This window comes from Podarcis bocagei, assembly GCF_964188305.1.
Source record: "Podarcis bocagei genome assembly, chromosome: 5".
NCBI lineage: Eukaryota > Metazoa > Chordata > Lepidosauria > Squamata > Lacertidae > Podarcis > Podarcis bocagei.
The window spans coordinates 92953473-92972249 of NC_138129.1; the positions used below are offsets into that span (position 1 = coordinate 92953473).

An 18777-nucleotide genomic window follows, 5' to 3' on the forward strand; every position below is an offset into this window, starting at 1 on the left:
GCTAGTTCTGTACTTTTTCACTTTTTCATCTCCTCATCTCCCCCCCCCCACCTCACCCCGTTTCTTCATGGTTTCCCTGAAGCCCCATTTTTCAGGCACTCCCTCTTTTTCTCTCTATCTGTGACAGTTAATTAACTTCCTGCTCTGCTCCAAAGCAGTTGTCTGGATTGGGGTGTCACAGGGTTTTGTCCTGGGCCCGTTGTTTTTTCAACGCCTTTATAAATGACTTGGATGAAGGAATTGTGGGGACGGTCATCGAATTTGCAGATGACGCCCAACTGGGAGGGGTAGCTAATGGCACAGAAGACAGAATCGGGATTCAAAAGGACTTTAACAGACTAGAGCAGGGGTCAGCAACCTTTTTCAGCCACTGTCCCTCAGACAGTGGTGGTGGGCCGGACTATATTTCGGGGGGGTGGGGGAATATGAACGGATTCATATGCCCCACAAATAACCCAGAGATGCATTTTAAATAAAAGAACACATTGTACTCATGTAAAAACACCAGGCAGGCCCCACAAATAACCCAGAGATGCATTTTAAATAAAAGGACACATTCGACCCATGTAAAAACACACTGATTTCCGGACCGTCTGCGGGCCGGATTGAGAAGGCAATTGGGCCGGATCTGGCCCTCGGGCCTTAGATTGCCTACCCTTGGACTAGAGAACTGAGCCACAACGAATTTCAGTAGGGACAAATGTCAGACTCTGAACTTAAGACAGGAAGAACCAGATGCACAAATATAGGATGGGGGACATCTGGCTTACTAGTAGTACATGCGAAAAGGATCTAGGGGTCTTGGTGGACCACAAGCTTAAAATGAGTCAACAGTGTGATGCAGCCGCAAAAAAGCTAATGCTATTCTAGGCTGCATCAACAGAAGTCTAGTGCCCAGGTCAAGGGAAGTAATAGTGCTCTTCTGCCTTGGTCTGACCACACTTGGGAGTCCTGTGTCCAATTCTGGGCATCACAGTTTAAGAAGGATGTTGACAGGCTGGGATGTCTACAGAGGAGGGCTGTTAAGATGATCACGGGTCTGGAAACTAAGCCTTATGAGGAACAGTTGAAGGAGCTGGCTATATTAGTGCAAATATCATACAGAAATGTATATATATTAGGCAAAAGCGCAAATAAGAATGTTGATTAGGAGAAATTTGCGCATGAAGGCTGATGAATTTTCACGAGATTCTTTTAACTGGAGGAAACAGCAACTCGGATTTTCCACCGATTGCTATTTGCTCCAATTCAGTCGTAAAGAGCTGATTTTCATGGGGAAAGCATTGGGGCAAAAAAATAAAAATAAAAAGGATTCTCGGACCTGGACCTGAAAAACTTGGACTTGTGCCTAGAAATGAGGAGCAAAGGTTTATTTATTTATTTAATTTTCAAAAAGTTCAAAAAGTACAACTAAACATCATGAGACATAAATAAAAGAGGGGGTGAAGAGCACCTGTGTAGAAGGGAAAATAAAAGGGGCAGGGGAAACCGCCCCCCCAAAAAAACTGTATACTTTACAAAGTTGTTATTGTACTGCACCAGATTTCAACCTATTACAGTATTTGTAAGAGTGGTGTCAGGAGCTGGCCAGCTGCCGGCTTGAGAAAACAACATGCAAGCGGTAATTTACAGAAGATTTATTGCATACAAGCAATTAGCCTCTGGCCGCTCTCTCTCTCAGAGCGTCCATAAATCACAATCAAGTTGAGTCTTCTGAAGAATACTTCCGGCTACTGCAGAATATCCTGAACTTTCTCCCCTTACGTTTATTGGTTTTCCTTCTGTCTTTGACCCTTTCCATTCACCTAGTTTTGGGACTGACAGGTTCAGAGAGCTGGCTCTCATCCAGCCCGCTTTCGCTCTGCTGATAAGCAACATTCCTAACAGCTTCAGAAAGGGGAGGCATTCACCCCCTGTCTCTTGCTGCCTGAGAAATCTGTCAGTCTCCTGTCCTTCCTCTGCCTGCCTGCTTTCTAGCTCCGGCTACTCTTCACGATTTTCTGTCGTGTCCATGACAAGTAGATTCCAAATATTGAATTTGTCCTTGGCAAGTCTGCCTTTATATGCAAGTTGTTCATATGTTGAGGGTTTGCATAAGTCTTCAATCCAATCGTAGAAGGGGAGCTGCGCTTTTATTTTTCCAACCCACCAGTATCAGTCTTTTTGCCTGTGGTAAGGGCACAGAGAGTCCACACACATTGTCCTTTTGTAAGCTTCCATGTGCATATAATTCAAAAGGATATTTTGCTCTGTAAAGGTAAGGTTGTTCCGTACACTTCCGTTGATGGTTTCAGTTACCTTCTGCCAAAAATCTTTCCATATAGGACAATCAAAAGACATACATTTTAGAGAAGCATTATCCCTATTGCATCTCCAGCAGTTAGATACCTTAGATCAGTGGTGTCCAAACTTTTTTCAAAGAGGGCCAGATTTGATGAAGTGAAGGGCTGTGAGGGCCGACCGAAGGGCCAGCCAAGGTTGTGGACCTCTTTTTAAGGATTGAAGTTGTTGAGCTGTTTTAAGATTTTACCGCAAAGTTTTCGAACTTTTTTTTAAGATCGGGGTTGTTGAGCTTCTTTTAGGGTTGAAGTTGTGGGGGTTTTTGTTTTAGGATTGAAGTTATGGAGGTGGTTTTTTAAAGGATTTTACCCCAGGAAATAAACTGCCAAAGGGGCCAGATTAAACCGACCAGCGGGCCGGATTAGGCCCCCAAAACAGACTCTGGACATGCCTGCTTTAGGTAGTCCTTTTTTAAACAAACGTAATGGGCTCCAGTATATTCTAAATACAGTGGTACCTCAGGTTACATACGCTTCAGGTTACCAACTCCACTAACCCAGAAATAGTACCTCGGGTTAATAACGTTGCTTCAGGATGAGAACAGAAATCGTGCTCCAGCGGCAGCAGCAGGAGGTCCCATTAGCTAAAGTGGTGGTGCTTCAGGTCAAGAACAGTTTCAGGTTAAGAACAGACCTCCGGAACGAATAAAGTACTTAAGCCGAGGTACCGCTGTATCAGAAATGCGGAGCAAAGGTAAGGGTGGACAAGCCTTAAGTCTTTCTGTGCTGGGTTGAGGAGCCAAGCATACGTTAGAAGTTGCTGAGATTCCCCCCCCCCCCCACTGTCCCCATTTGGTCAGAGCGGAAGATATAGAAATGAAGTTTTTAGAGAGGATGGATGAAATCATCATGCTTACTGAGAAGGGCAAGAAAAGAATCAAGAACCTGAGCTCCTGTGAATGTGAAAAGATTGTGGAGTACATCATCATACCTTTGTCTCAACACTGTGTGGCTGTGGAAGATACCCCTCGGGCCCTTTATTACTTGTTGGAGTCTGCATGTGGTTATGTCCACCTTTCCAACAATTATATGGTGAGTAAGACCTACTCAATCTTCCCCACTCCAGCTGCCCATGTTCTTCATCCCTCTCTCCTTCTCCACAGTCAGAGGCTACCCTAAACGCACAACATTACATGTGTCAAGTTTTGTGAAAGTCCAAGCTGCAGGATAGTGGTAGGGCAAAACTGTGTATGGTAGAAGTTTGTACTCTTATTTGTAGTTCCACGTGGGGAACAGAACCGTTGCTCGTTTTATTTTACCCTACTGCAGGGCAGTTTCCCCTGCTCGGTGAGTTTGCTCCCTCTCTTCTGTTGGCTGAGTGGGTGAGAGGGTCAGTTTTGTCAATGGACAAAAATGGCTTGGGCTTGGGCAGCTATTCAAGCTTTGTAGGACCAGGCACTGGGCTCCCCATACCCCAACCCATATAAATAAGAGTCCAATGAGACTGGTTTTGGGTCAAAACAGGCCACAACATTATTGGATGCAGATGAAAGAGGTTTGGCATGGGCATGGGGCAATCTAAATACCGTATTTTTCACTCCATAAGACACACTTTTTTCCTCCTAAAAAGGAGGAGGAAATGTCTGTGCATCTTATGGAGCGAATGTGTGGTCCCTGGAGCCAAATTGCCCAGGGGCAAAAAGCAGATTGTGCTTTTTTTTTCCAGAAAGAGGGGAGGGGGTGTTGAAACAAAGCCGCTGAGCAGCAAGCGATCGGGAGGGAGATAAAGGACTCTGGCGATAAAGGAGGTTGCCCGGGAGGGGGGAGGTAAAGACAGCGAACTTGCAAAGGGGGAAAACAGGAATACTAAAGCAAGCAATGAGGAGAGAAACTCACCGTCAAATCACATATCATGTCTGTGGCCATAGCATGAACCACAAAAATCATACATCCACTGTTTCGTTCAGAATATTTTTTTTCTTGTTTTCCTCCTCTAAAAACTAGGTGGGTCTTATGGTCAGGTGCGTCTTATGGAGTGAAAAATACAGTACTTCTGGCCCGCTCACCGTGGTCAATCCAGGCAGGGGTTCCTAAGACTTACATCCAATAGGGTGACCCCTGCAGGGACTGCTGTCTGGGGGAGTGCCTTTGGCCCTGCCCCCCCCAGGGCACGTGGACATGGCCACTCCCCCCAGATCCCTGTAACGGGATACCCCAGCGTTTGGAGGGGCAGGCAGAGACTACAACCACCCCTCCATCCAAAACAAAGGATTGCCCCAATGCCCAATCAGTTGTGACAATTGCTATGAGGTAGGAAAAACCACCGGGTCACAGTGCCAATTAGCTCAGTGGGCAAATTCCTACCCGGCCCTATAAAGTAGTGATGACTGTAACGACAGCAAAATCATTGACTATCACCTTAAATCTAGGGTGGGTGGGGAACCTGGTGAAGGAACAAACAGGTAGTGCCCCGGGTGTAGGCTGCTTAAATGGGCCTGGGGCAGACCCGAGGGAAGCCCACTCGCTCCATTGGCTCTGCCCCCTGGCACAGCCCAAATCTCAGCCTGCAGCCCCATTTGCCAAAGCAGGATGCAGGCTAGGATCTGGTTTCTGATAGGTGACGGGGGCTTATGCTCCCACCGCCTATCAGGAAGGGCCCTGAAGTTCCAGTTCCCTCTTTGGGGCTCCAGTGAAGCCTCTGCCGTCCCGCAATGCTGTGGCACTAAGAGGAGTGAGCGGACTTGTCAGAAAGGCAAAGAGGAAATCTTGTCCCCTCGCCCGTTTCCCCGCATTCCTCTGATGAATGGAGTGTGTGCACGCTGAGCTCAACCCCAGATGCACCGGAATATGGGCAAGGGATGGGAGTAAACAGGGACCAATGAAGTAAATATTCTATTCTGTGTTGTTCTTCTTTCAGGCTTTTACGTATCTGAACACAGCAGAGCTCATGCTGAAATCTGTGAGTCCCAAGCAAAGAAACATTAGCTTGTTTGAGGAGTCAGTATTGCACAGCCTCAAGGGAGAGGTAAGAGGACCTGCTGGATTTGGTTGATACGGGGAGGGTGGAGATTTCAAAGTACGAAGCCCTACATGGATTGGGTCCAGGCTTTCTTGAAGACTGTATTCCTTCATAGGATCCTCCCTGTGCTCTGAGATCTTCAGGGGAGACCTGTCTCTTGGTCCTGCCACCCTCACAAGCACCCTGGGGCGGGGGCCCTCTCGGTGGCTACTCCCAGACTCTTGAACTCCCTCCCTAGAGATGCCCGACTTGTTCCTTCCTTGTTGTCGCATAATCAGTCGGCGAAGACCTCCTTCTTCCAACAGTCTTTTGGGAGCTGACTGCTTTTAATGAGGGGGCTGACGCTGTGCTTTCTAAATTGCATTTATTTCTATGGCTTTAATAGATCTTACACACACACACACACAAACACACCCTTAATTCTATTCTATTAGCTTTTAATGGTTGGTCTGCAATCAGAACTAACAATGTGCACCTTATCACCTGGTGCACACATGCCCATAGAGGTGGCCTGAGGGCTAGAGCTATGGGGCTTCCCTTTCTTCTTAAGTATGACCCCTTTCCCTACATTTCTATTTTTAAATCCATCCATCATTTCCTACCCAGTTGCTCTGTCAGAAGTCTTGTGCAGGCCGAGATGCAAATTCCACTCAAGTTATTTGTTAAAATTGAAATTACTATTCATTAAGCCGTGAAGGGTTTTAAAAATAGCAACCTTCTCAATTCTTAAAAATCAAATTGGTTAATACTGGACAGTATGGGCAGAAAGCCACTGCCCTGTAGATGACCGGTGAGGGTGTCTTAACCTTTTTGCTCCTCCACAAGCTGTTTCTCCACCCCCCCATAGGAACTAATGGAGCCACTAATTCACATGGAGGCAGGAAAAAGACCATGCAAAGGCAAAATCAGATAATAGAATCATAGAATTGTAGAATTGCAGGGGGCCATGCAGGGCCGTCTTTAGCATATGTGGTGCCGGGGTGCAAAGATCTGCCCAGCGCCCCCAAATGTTCATCTTGCTACTTTCACGGAGGGAAGACTGGGGGTGTGGGGTGAGGGAGGGAGGGAGGCTTGGGAAGGAAGCTGCACACCAGCCCACCAGCCATATAGTTGGCGGGGTGCAGCTTCCATCCTAATCCTCTGCAGATATCGCTCTCCTCCCGTGGAGGCTTGGGAGGCAAGCTGCGTGCCCACCAGCCGTATAGTTGGCGAGGCGCAGCTGGCAGGCGTGCAGGGAAAGGGGAGGCCGCCAGCAAAGCCGCGCAGCTCCCCCACTCGCTGGGGCGCCCCTGAGAGGCCGGCGCCCTGGCGCAATGAACCACTAAGCCCTATGGGAAAGATGGCTCTGGGGCCGTGAGGATCATCTAGTCCAACTTTCTGCAAAGCAGGTATATTTCGTCCAATGCAGGGCTCAAACCCACGACCCAGAAATTAAGAGTCTTGTGCTCCACCAACTGATCTGTCCCTTGTGGTGTGGTTCAGGGTAACCAGCCCTCTGATGGTGTTTCCTGCTTGGCAGGGAGTTGGACTCGATGGCCCTTGTGGTCTCTTCCAGCTCTATGATTCTATGATTCTATGATTCTATGATTCTATGAACCCATCTCTTGGGCATTCCACACTGGGATAACCTTCAGCTCCCACCCCTTGAGTAAGCTCCTTCTTTTTCTTACCCCCTCTGGGAAAACTGGCTACAATAGTTCCTACAGAAGTCGTTGCTGCTGTGTGGTGAGCAGAGCTGGTGCACACCCCACGATTTTCTTTGCAAACATTAAATAGTGGTGTTCACTTTTATGAGCAACTTCACTCTGCTTCTTGCAGCAACCCCTCTTGTAATCACATACTCCCAATCGCTGCGTAGGCAACATGGATGATCATGGGCAAACATTTTCTCCATTGGAGTCTTGCTGCACAAATGCAATATTCCTTGCCCCATATCAACCCACCCCCATGAAAAGATGTGCCCAAGAGGCTCTCTTGCAGGTTCATGCGTTAAACAAGGTGTCTGGGATTCAGGGGGAGGCCAGTGAAGGCGGTCAAGGTCCTGTGTGAGTGTCTGGAGGCGGCTGGAGGATGGATGGCAGCTATCAGATTGAGGTTGAATACTGACAAGATAGAAGTTCTGTTTTGGGGAGATAGGGGGCAGGTGGGTGTGGGGGACTCCCTGGTTCAGAACAGGGTAACTATGCCCAGGAAAGACCAGGTGCGCAGCCTGGGAGTCATTTTGGACTCACAGCTGTCCAGGGCAGCTGTCTACCAGTTCCATCTGGTACGCTGGCTGAGACCCTACCTGCCCGCGGACTGCCTGGCCAAAGTGGCGCATGCTCTGGTTATCTCCCACTTGGACTATTGCAATGCGCTCTACGTGGGGCTACCTTTGAAGGTGATCCGGAAACTACAACTAATCCAGAATGTGGCAGCTAGACAAATGACTGGGAGCAACCACCAGGACTATATAACACTGGTCCTGAAAGACCTACATTGGCTCCCAGTACGTTTCTGAGCACAGTTCAAAGTGTTGGTGCTGACCTTTAAAGCCCTAAATGGCCTCGGCCCAGTATACCGGAAGAAGCATCCCCATCCACATTGTTTAGCCCGGACACTGAGGTCTAGCTCTGAGGGCCTTCTGGTGGTTTCCTCACTGCGAGAAGCGAAGTTATCAGGTGATACTAAAGAACTCGCCAATAACCATTGCATTGTTGTCTCCCACACGTCTCTGTAGGTCTCTTACAACATGGGTCAAATCAATTTGGCAAAAAAACTGGTGAAGAAGGCTTTGCGTTTATTGAAGAGAAGCTTCCCAATGACCATTATAGGAGTCTTTTTCAAGTCCATGGTGGAAACTTCCAAACACTTGTCTCATCAGAAGAAGCAGGTTCCTTGGCAAATGTCCAGTGGGTATGGTGATTCTGGCAAATTGTTTTTAGAAGGTGGAGTGGATGTGCTGCTGAGTTATAGAACTGAAAGGAGTATTGTGGATCAACAGGTCCACTGCCAAGTTCTCAAGTAACCTAGAAGGCGGCATTTTTCCATCTCCGCCAAGCTAAGCAGTTGGCTCCTTACCTCTCTCGCCCTCACCTAGCCACGGTGATCCACGTGACGGTCACCTCCAGACTGGATTATTGTAACTCGCTCTACGTGGGGCTGCCCTTGAGACTGACCCAGAAACTCCAGCGGGTGCAGAATGCTGCAGCGAGACTCCTTACGGGGTCTTCGCTGCGAGACCTCATTCACCCGGTGCTATACCAGTTGCACTGGCTCCCGGTGGAGTACAGGATCAGGTTTAAGGTGCTGGTTGTAACCTTTAAAGCCCTATACGGCCTAGGACCCTCGTACCTACGGGACCGCCTCTCCTGGTATGCCCCACAGAGAAACTTACAGTCTTCAAATAAAAACATCTTGAAGGTCCCAGGCCACAGAGAGGTTAGGCTGACCTCAACTAGAGCCAGGGCTTTTTCGGCTGTGGCTCCAATCTGGTGGAACACTCTGTCACAGGAGACTAGGGCCCTGCGGGACTTGACATCTTTCCGCAGGGCCTGCAAGACAGAGCTGTTCCACCAGGCCTTTGGCCAGGGCACAGCCTGACTCCCTCCCTCGGCAATCTTCGCGGAGCTCTGGCCCAATGGTTGCCAGTGGCTTGAATTAATTAATTTTATAATGAATGTTTTTGGTGTGTTGTTTGTGCTGTACTTTTGTACTGCTTTATTGTTGTTAGCCGCCCTGAGCCCGGCTTCGGCTGGGGAGGGCGGGATATAAATAAAATTTATTATTATTATTATTATTAGAGTTGGGTGCCTGTCAAGCCTCTAGTAGGAAAGCTTCTCAAGTTGCGGAATTGTTCCAACTCTGTCCCCCTCTAGGCAGCATATTGTTCTGTTCAACTGCTGCTTGGGCCATAAACTTTTATTATAATATACTTAGCTGGGACCTACCTTAGAGTAAGGCTTGGATTGGATTTTATCCCAGTCACTATGCATAGGATGCACAATAGTTTCTCATCTTCTTCGAGAAGATGAGAAATACAGTACCTCCTCGGATTATGCTACCCTCGGGTAATAATAATAATAATAATAATAATAATAATAATAATAATAATAATAATAATAATAATTTATTTATACCCTGCCCATCTGGCTGGGCTTCCCCAGCCACGCTGGGCGGCTTCCAAAAATATATATTAAAATACTGTAATATATCAAACATTAAAAGCTTCCCTAAACAGGGCTGCCTTCAGATGTCTTCTAAAAGTCTGGTAGTTGTTGTCCTCTTTGACATCTCGTGGGAGGGTGTTCCACAGGGAGGGCGCCACTACCGAGAAGGCCCTCTGCCTGGTTCCCTGTAACTTGGCTTCTTGCAGTGAGGGAACCGCCAGAAGGCCCTCGGTGCTGGACCTCAGTGTCTGGGCAGAACGATGGGGGTGGAGGCGCTTCTTCTGGGTAACATAAACCTTGGGTTGCAAAAGCAGCAAACCTGGAAGTGTTTCACCGCACACGCATGCGCAGAAGCGCTCTACCATGCCGCATGCATGTGCAGAATCGGTCCCTCTGGGAGCTCCGGAATAGATCCCATCAGCAACCAGAGGTACCACTGTACATTTTTCTCTGCATCTGCACCTATGTTTGTGCTCCCACATCACCTGGTGCAAGACAGGTCAGTTTGCAGCCTTGTAACTCCAACCTGTCCCATCAGCTATGACGCATAGGTCAATCCAGGTGGGGGTTCCTAAGACTTACATCAGATAGGGTGACCCCCAGAGGGACCGACGTCTAGGGGAGTGCCTTTGGCCCTGGCCCCGCCTGGGCAGGTGGACATGTCCACTCCCCCTGGATCTCTTTAACGGGATACCCCAGCATTTGGAGGGGCAGGCGGAGACTACAATCTCCCCTCCATCCAAAACAAAGGATTGCCCCAATGCACAATCAGTTGTGATGATTGCTATGAGGTAGGCAAAACCACTGGGTCAGAGCCAATTAGCCCGGTGGACAAATTCCTGTTGTTGTTGTTGTTTAGTCGTGTCCGACTCTTCGTGACCCCATGGACCAGAGCACTCCTGTCTTCCACTGCCTCCCACAGTTTGGTCAAACTCATGTCTGTAGCTTCGAGAACACTGTCCAACCATCTCATCCTCTGTTGTCCCCTTCCCCTTGTGCCCTCAGTCTTTCCCAACATCAGGGTCTTTTCCAGGGAGTCTTCTCTTCTCATGAGGTGGCCAAAGTCTTGGAGCCTCAGCTTCAGGATCTGTCCTTCCAGTGAGCACTCAGGGCTGATTTCCTTCAGAATGGATAGGTTTGATCTTCTTGCAGTCCATGGGACTCTCAAGAGTCTCCTCCAGCACCACAATTCAAAAGTATCAATTCTTCGGCGATCAGACAAATTCCTACCTGGTCCCATAAAACGGTGACCACTGTAGCCACAGCAAAGTCCTTGACTAACAGCTTAAACCGAGGGCGGGTGGACAGGGGAACCCAACAAAGGAAAGTCGGCAGGGCCCTGGGTGAGGACTATTTAAATGGCCAGGGGGCGGACCTGAGGGAAGCCTTCCTGCTCTGCAGCTCTGCCCCCTGGCACAGCCCATGTCCGAGCCTGCATCCCCATTCGCCAAAGTGGGGTGCAGGCTAGGATCCGGCTCCTGATAGGTGGTGGAGTAAGGTTACCAGATTTTTTCCAATGAATCCAGGGACATTTTTCAACTTCAATGGATTTTGTATGGGGGCTGATTTGTAAATCAGGGGACTGTCCCCAGGAAACGGGGACGTCTGGTAACCTTACGGCCTTCCAGAAGGGGCACTGAGGCCATGCCTCTCTCGTTGGGGTCCCAGGTGAGCCTCTGCCGCCCTGCGACCAAAGCAGGTAAACGGACTTATTGCACCAGTAAATTGGAACTTCCTGGATTATCTCAAAGATAGGAAGAGGGGTTGTGAGGAGCAGTGGCGTAGCGTGGGGGGTGCAGGGGGGCCGGCCGCACCGGGCGCAACATCTGGGGGTTAGGGTTAGGGGGCGCAAATCCACGGGTTAGGGGGCGCAAATCCACGGGTTAGGGGGCGCAAATTACTTGCCTTGCCCCGGGTGCTGACAACCCACGCTACGCCACTGGTGAGGAGAGCGGGTAGCCTGAGGCTTTCTGACCCCCTGCACTCCTATGGTATCTTTTATAGCAGGGAGAAGAAACTAGCTTTTCTGTACCAGCAAGGGCACTGCCTTTCCCTGCTGTGGCAGCTCTTCAGCCTGGATCTTGCCAGCAGCAGCAAAAAGTTCTCCCGCTTAGCGGCTCTCATGAATGTGAACTGTGCAGAAGAATCTCAAGACGAGTCCCAGGTACAGAAAGCTTTTGCTCCCGACTTTTTGCCGGCTGCTCCTTCATGGGAAAATTTGCCCGTGAGGTGTGCAGCAGCACTTGGCACCGACTGCATCTTCCAAATCATATTCGTTGGCAGCTCTCTTTAGATGGCATTGCAATGATCAAACCTGGTCGATATGGAAGTAAGGACCAGCATAGTAAAATCTAAGCTGTCTAAAAGAGGGGAAAGCTTCCTGGACAATTAGGTAAAGGTAAATGGACCCCTGACCATTAGGTCCAGTCGTGACCGACTCTGGGGTTGCGGCGCTCATCTCGCTTTATTGGCCGAGGGAGCCGGCATTCAGCTTCCGGGTCATGTGGCCAGCATGACTAAGCCGCTTCTGGCGAACCAGAGCAGCGCACGGAAATGCCGTTTACCTTCCCGCTGGAGTGGTACCTGTTTAACTACTTGCACTCTGACATGCTTTCGAACTGCTAGGTGGGCAGGAGCAGGGACCGAGCAACGGGAGCTCACCCCGTTGTGGGGATTCGAACCGCCGACCTTCTGATCGACAAGCCCTAGGCTCTGTGGTTTAACCCACAGTGACAATTAGAGACCCCCAAAAAGGACACACCTAGCTCTATATTTCTCCAAAAGCAAAGCAAATGGTCACACCGACCACATCATTCAGAAGTAGGCTTATCGCCTCTAAATGTCAGGGAATAGCAGGGCTCTGAGGAGTGGCAGGATTAGCTGGGGGGCAGGAGGCCGATGCAGGGGAAGGGGGTAGAGATTTATGGGGTTTTATGCCAGAGTTGGAAGATGGTGAGGGGTCTGTGCTAGACCGTCAGACGAGGGTACTGGATTTTGTGGTGTAGACATTGCCATCCATTGCTCCAACAGTCCTGGCACAGCTGGCGCTAAACCACTGAGCCTCTTGGGCTTGCCGATCAGAAGGTCAGCGGTTCGAATCCCCGCGATGGGGTAAGCTCCCATTGCTCTGCCCCAGCTCCTGCCAACCTAGCAGTTCGAAAGCACGCCAGTGCAAGTAGATAAATAGGTACCGCTGTGGTGGGAAGGTAGATGGCGTTTCTGTGTGCTCTGGTTTCCGTCACGGTCTCCTGTTGTGTCAGAAGGTTTAGTCCTCCTGGCCATATGACCTGGAAAGCTGTGAACAAACGCCAGCTCCCTTGTTTGCATTAGTGCACCTTAGGAGCTCCCTGAGGTTCATGTTTGTCACTGGCCCTTTGTCCTTCCTGGGCTGAGTGTGCATAGGACCCTAAACTTGGGTCATCTCCAGAGAAATGTTACCCACCCACCAGAGTCACTGACTCCCCCCTTGGCCCTCTCACTGGGGTGGAAGTCAGAATGAAAAGGGTCCTATTCCCCTAGTACCAGGAAGTCTAAAGGAAGAAGACAAGACATTATATTTATATGCAACAGTAGCTGCAAGGCTATTGATTGCGAAAAATTGGAAAAGTGGTATTATACCACAAACTTGACATGAGCCAACAGTGTGATGCGGCAGCTAAAAAAGCCAATGCAATTCTGGGCCTCATCAATAGGAGTATAGCATCTAGATCAAGGGAAGTAATAGTGCCACTGTATTCTGCTCTGGTCAGACCTCACCTGGAGTACTCTGTCCAGTTCTGGGCACCACAGTTCAAGAAGGACACTGACAAACTGGAACGTGTCCAGAGGAGGGCAACCAAAATGGTCAAAGGCCTGGAAACGATGCCTTATGAGGAACGGCTAAGGGAGCTGGGCATGTTTAGCCTGGAGAAGAGGAGGTTAAGGGGTGATATGATAGCCATGTTCAAATATATAAAAGGATGTCACATAGAGGAGGGAGAAAGGTTGTTTTCTGCTGCTCCAGAGAAGCGGACAAGGAGCAATGGATCCAAACTACAAGAAAGAAGATTCCACCTAAACTTTAGGAAGAACTTCCTGACAGTAAGAGCTGTTCGACAGTGGAATTTGCTGCCAAGGAGTGTGGTAGAGTCTCCTTCTTTGGAGGTCTTTAAGCAGAGGCTTGACAACCATATGTCAGGAGTGCTCTGATGGTGTTTCCTGCTTGGCAGGGGGTTGGACTCGATGGCCCTTGTGGTCTCTTCCAACTCTATGATTCTATTCTATTCTATTCTACCAACAAAAACAGAGTGGCTTGCCAAATTATTGGAGTATAACAATATATCCAAAACAATGGGAGAAATTGGAAGGATCTCAAAAGAGAAGATAGACAAGGACTGGAAGGTGTTTAAAGGATACTTGCAAAATTATATTGAAAAATCAGAACTCCTATTAGAATAAACAAGTTCCATTATAAATACTGAAATACTACATAAGATGGATAACAATGTGTAACAGAAAAAGAAGCAGAAAACTGGTTTAAAAGTATGTGAAAGAAAGTAATAGAAGTGGAAAGAAATTGCAATTGAGTAGACTGGAAGTTTATCACAAGGGTGGGGTGAGGGGTGAGGGATGGTGGTGGGAAAAGGAAGTATTTGTGGGATTGAGTGTAGGTATGTATGGATGTTCTTAAGGATTGTACGAAATGTATGTTTGTATATTCGTAACATGTATGTATTAATGTTGAATTATTTTAATAATAAAAATTTTAAAAAATGAAAAGGGTCAAAGGAAGAATAGCATCTTCCCAAAAATTTTATTAGTTTTCACAATATTATAAACAAACGAACACACAAAACAGACAAACATAAATTATAGCCTTATTGAAAATTACAGTTATAGTTATTGTTATCAAGGGAAGAACAGCATCAATTCAGAGGGCTTCTGATCTCTCAAGATGCTTCCTTAAATCCATTTTGAGTGCTCTGTGATCGAGAGCTCTCAATAGTCGACAAAGTTCACTTGTCTTATTGTTTGCATCGCCATAGATAATCTCCTCCTACATGGAATTCTCACTCTGCTGTCAGCTGATGGGCTACCAGCATGAATGGATGAAATATGAGTTAATGGCTATCCAACGTAGCACACACCTTCGAGTTGTTGGAGAAGAGCTCTTAATCATAGCTAAGCTGGCAACGTCACTAGCCTACATGAAGCTCTGCTTGGGGAACTTGCCTTTAGCTGTCCAGCTTGGTAAGTCAGCTGGCCGGCTCCCAAATATGACTTTTGGGATTGAAAGAGAGGCAATTTTATGCATTGATTTCTTTTCAGGTTACCGGGCGCACGAGCTGTGTGTGCAACTGAAGAAGCCCAAACTCGACTGCATTGTTCTCAATGACCTTTTCAACGCTCTTTTTCTCAGGACAAGGTACTTTGCCTCGTGCATCTCCCATTGTTGTCTTGCCAAATGAAGGTGGTTCTTTTAAAATGAGACTCAGAAGTAATATAAAACACAAGTGCGTGAGAAGATTAAAGATTTTATTCTAAACAGCAAGCAATATACAGTCGTACCTTGGAAGTCGAACGGAATCCGTTCCGGAAGTCCGTTCGACTTCCAAAATGTTCGAAAACCAAAGCGTGGCATCTGAAGCTCCTGCAGCCAATCAGAAGCCCCGTTGGATGTTCAGCTTCTAAAAATGGTTTGCAAACTGGAGCACTCACTTCCAGGTTTGTGGCGTCCGGGAGCCAAAACGTTCGAAAACTAAGCTGTTCGAAAACCAAGCAAGCACTTCAATCTGCCACTTGGAAGCTCTCAAGAAGCGGTGAAGTGACTCCCCCAGGTAGCCTCAGTTTACACGGCCGCCATTCATGAGCTTCTCTCTAAAGACTGCCCAAAATCATCTGATTTATAGCTAGCTAGCTTGTGTGGCTTGCCCGACTGGCTATGCACAGATCATTCATTACTGGTTACATGCAGATTATTCGTTAGCTACCCTCTCCCAATGCCCCACTTTCTCAAAACAATGTCCAACATCAAAGAAGGTACCTGTTATGTACTGATGTTCTCACCCTGGGCCAGCAGGGGGATACTGTAGATAGTTTTCACTCAGGTCCACATATGCAAATAAGGGATTGAAAGTGACGTTCAGTGTTTGGATAGTTACAGAAAATGGTTACTGTTGCGTTCTAGTGGAGCTCTATATAAGCAGGCTGGCTGAACCCTTCAGTTCAGTTCTGTTCTGGCCTGTGAATAAACAAGAGCTGTTTGAAGAATCGCTGTGTCGTTTGATATGTTCACCCACAACTTAACAGTACCCAGCACTATTACTTCCTTCCAACCGATTAGGGCATTAAATGCTGTTCTTCATGCCATCAAAGAACTGAAGGAACAGAGGCAGGAAGATCACGAACTCCTCAAAGTACAATTTATCTTCCAGATAGATTGCCCATAAACTAAAACGGCAGTTTTAAAGTTTCTGTCGCAGAGAACGACCCTCCTCCCTTAAGATGAGAAGGAATCAAGCCCATTCGCAATGCCCAGTAGGCTGCCTGACTTTCTTAACCACAAAAAGTAGCTCTACACTTTATGCAGAAACATGAATTACAGTGGGATACACTGACATTATCTGTTGAGGGATACCTATGTTTCCTGTAGCAACAATACTACGGGTGGATGTTATGCACAGATCTTTCAAGCTCCATGTTGACACCAGTTTGTAGTGTAGATACAACTCAGTGTGCTTTCATCCTTGAGTCTCTATCAGGGCCGGATGTAGGTTTGATGAGGCCCTAAGCTACTGAAGGTAATGGGGCCCTTTATATGTCCAGCTGTCCTTTGTCGACAACAAATTGTCACTGTTTTTTGTGTTGAATATATGCTATATGGTACAGTCATACCTCGCTTCCGCTTCATGTTGCGTCTTTTCGCGTTACGTCCCACAGCAACCCGAAAGTAGCGGAACAGTTTACTTCTGGGTTTCGCCGATCGCACATGCGCAGAAGCACTAAATCATGCTCTGCGCATGTGCAGAAGCGCCAAATCACACTGTGTGCCTGTGCAGACGCAGCACTTTGAGTTGTGGGCATTTCACATTACAGATGGGCCTCTGGAACGGATCCCATCCGTAACACGAGGTACCACTGTAATTTATGGACCTAATAGGTATCTAAAGCCATTTGCACATAACAAATAGGATTAAGTTTGAGAACCAAGGTACCACTGTATATAGAAATGAGCAAACCAGTGATATTTTAGGGAGCAGGCAAGCAGGGGGCCCCCATTACTTACATCATAGGAGCCTACACAACGCAAAACACTGTTGCTGTATGTAGGTTTTATTTTGTTTGTTTTTTATCTTATATTTTGGAAATGTACATATAGTGGGTTTTTTCCCTTTAAATTTTTTTGGGGCCCCCAAGAGAATGGGGCCCTAAGCTATAGCTTGTTTAGCTTATACATAAAGCCGGCACTGGGTTCAAGTCACATTTAAGCCCCTCACATGCTATTTCTTGTGAATGGCATTGCAAGGAGGACAACACAGCTTTTGCATTCTCACAAACAAAACGCTTTGGGCAACAAACGGTTTGGAAAACCTACATGAAGTGCATAGCTATGATAAGTTAGCGGCTGCCTAGTATGGTCAGAAAAATGCACATCCACCATGTTGCTGTCAAGAGGTCAGCCTACACTTGAGTAGGACCCTGGCAGAGACACATGTCCGACTGGCATGTTCCCTCCCTCCTGGTCGATCGTTCGGGAGCTTCAAAAGTTTTCTTCAGCCCGAACATCACAGCGACCGATGCCAACCAACACCGGTACACTTAGGGATCCACAGAGTTTGCGTAACAGACCTCAGCCTCTCAGCATTTTGGCTAATCTACTTTATTTAAATCTAAATACACACAAAGCACTGCAACATGGCTCCCTCTCTCTCTAGCATCAGACAGCAAAGAGAAAAAGAACAAAGGACAATAGTCCCACTTCACGGAACACAGTAACACAAACATCCTGTCTTTGTCACTTCCCACTGTGGAGTCAAAACATATACAGTGGTACCTCGGGTTAAGTACTTAATTTGTTCCGGAGGTCCGTTCTTAACCTGAAACTGTTCTGAACCTGAAGCACCACTTTAGCTAATGGGGCCTCCTGCTGCCGCCGCGCCGCAGGAACACGATTTCTGTTCTCATCCTGAAGCAACGTTCTTAACCCGAGGTACTATTTCTGGGTTAGTGGAGTCTGTAACCTGAAGCGTATGTAACCCGAGGTACCACTGTACCATCATGTGATATACAAAAATCCCACGACTGCAACCATGGAGCAGGAATTCTAACAGTTTTGGCAACTAACAAGCCAGCCTTAGGAAGAACTGCAGTACCTTACCAGAATTACCTGGAGAGATTTTCCCCCCAACCCTTGTGCTTCTCTCTAGATACCAGGACTCTGTGCATGTGCTGAGCTGGCTGGAGGACTTATCAATGCGAGATGATAATGTCATTGGGCAGGCCTGCTTTGTGACCGGCTGTCTCGATCTCATGCTTTATGCTGGTAAGAACTGTGCACTTATCACTATGTGGCTGGCTTTTTTCAGCTGGAACTCGCTGGAACTTATTTCCGACACCTCTCAGGTGGGCGCACAGGGTCCCTGGACGTTTGACGATCTATTGACCCTGTGCCACCACTGTGATTGCCTCCTCGCTGCCACCAACCCGTTTCTCTTGGGTACACACGAGTCCAGACAGTTGTTAACATGAACAAATCATCAATTTATTTTATAAGCATGAACAAGTTTATGGTTTCAGTTCATTTTTCTTGGCAGTTTCTTAATCTTAGTTTCTTTACTGACCTATACGTTCCTAACAACTTCAAACTGATTATCCCAACTATCTATCTGACTCCACCTAACAGGTCCTCTCACTCTCTCACATTAAAACTAGACCAACCCACAGACTTATCCTCCCTCTTCCTTCTCCAACTCCCAGCTGACTTCCACACAACTCCAACTCTAACTCCTCCCCTTGGGTTCCCACCGGCCAATCACTTCACACTCATTTAACCCTTTCCTTATGACCCACCTAGGTGGCAAACGCCACAGCGCCATTGCCATTCCAAGAGAACAAGGGAGGTGTTCGTGGTGAGTTCCGGCACCTCTTTTTCTAGAAAAATAGCACTGCGTGTGACTTCCGAGAAACAAGTCGCTATCTGAAGCATCAATAGCCCACCTTGTAGCAAAATATTCTCAAGGCATCTTGAGAAGAAGAAAACAGAGGAATGCCAAAGAAAAGAAGCAAGTACAGTGGTACCGCGGGTTAAAGAACTTAATTCGTTCCGGAGATCCGTTCTTAACCTGAAACTGTT

General features: G+C 47.6%; 1 protein-coding gene and 1 long non-coding RNA gene across 4 annotated transcripts in view; one reads left to right on the forward strand and one right to left on the reverse strand.

The window, feature by feature from the left end:
- ADCY10 (adenylate cyclase 10) overlaps positions 1-18777 on the forward strand; it is an 80042-nt gene that overhangs the window by 50332 nt on the left and 10933 nt on the right. For all 3 annotated transcript variants that reach the window (XM_081194258.1, XM_081194257.1, XM_081194259.1), the window contains 7 exons: positions 3140-3371; positions 5197-5304; positions 8018-8193; positions 11451-11610; positions 14471-14675; positions 14754-14850; positions 17852-17967. In XM_081194258.1, the coding sequence (XP_081050384.1) occupies positions 3140-3371; positions 5197-5304; positions 8018-8193; positions 11451-11610; positions 14471-14675; positions 14754-14850; positions 17852-17967 (1094 nt within the window). The remainder of the gene's footprint in view (positions 1-3139; positions 3372-5196; positions 5305-8017; positions 8194-11450; positions 11611-14470; positions 14676-14753; positions 14851-17851; positions 17968-18777) is intronic.
- Positions 1623-4712, reverse strand: LOC308587167. Its single transcript, XR_014008253.1, has 2 exons — positions 4346-4712; positions 1623-2301 (listed from the first exon to the last, which is right to left on the reverse strand). It is a non-coding gene; the product is annotated as an uncharacterized lncRNA (long non-coding RNA).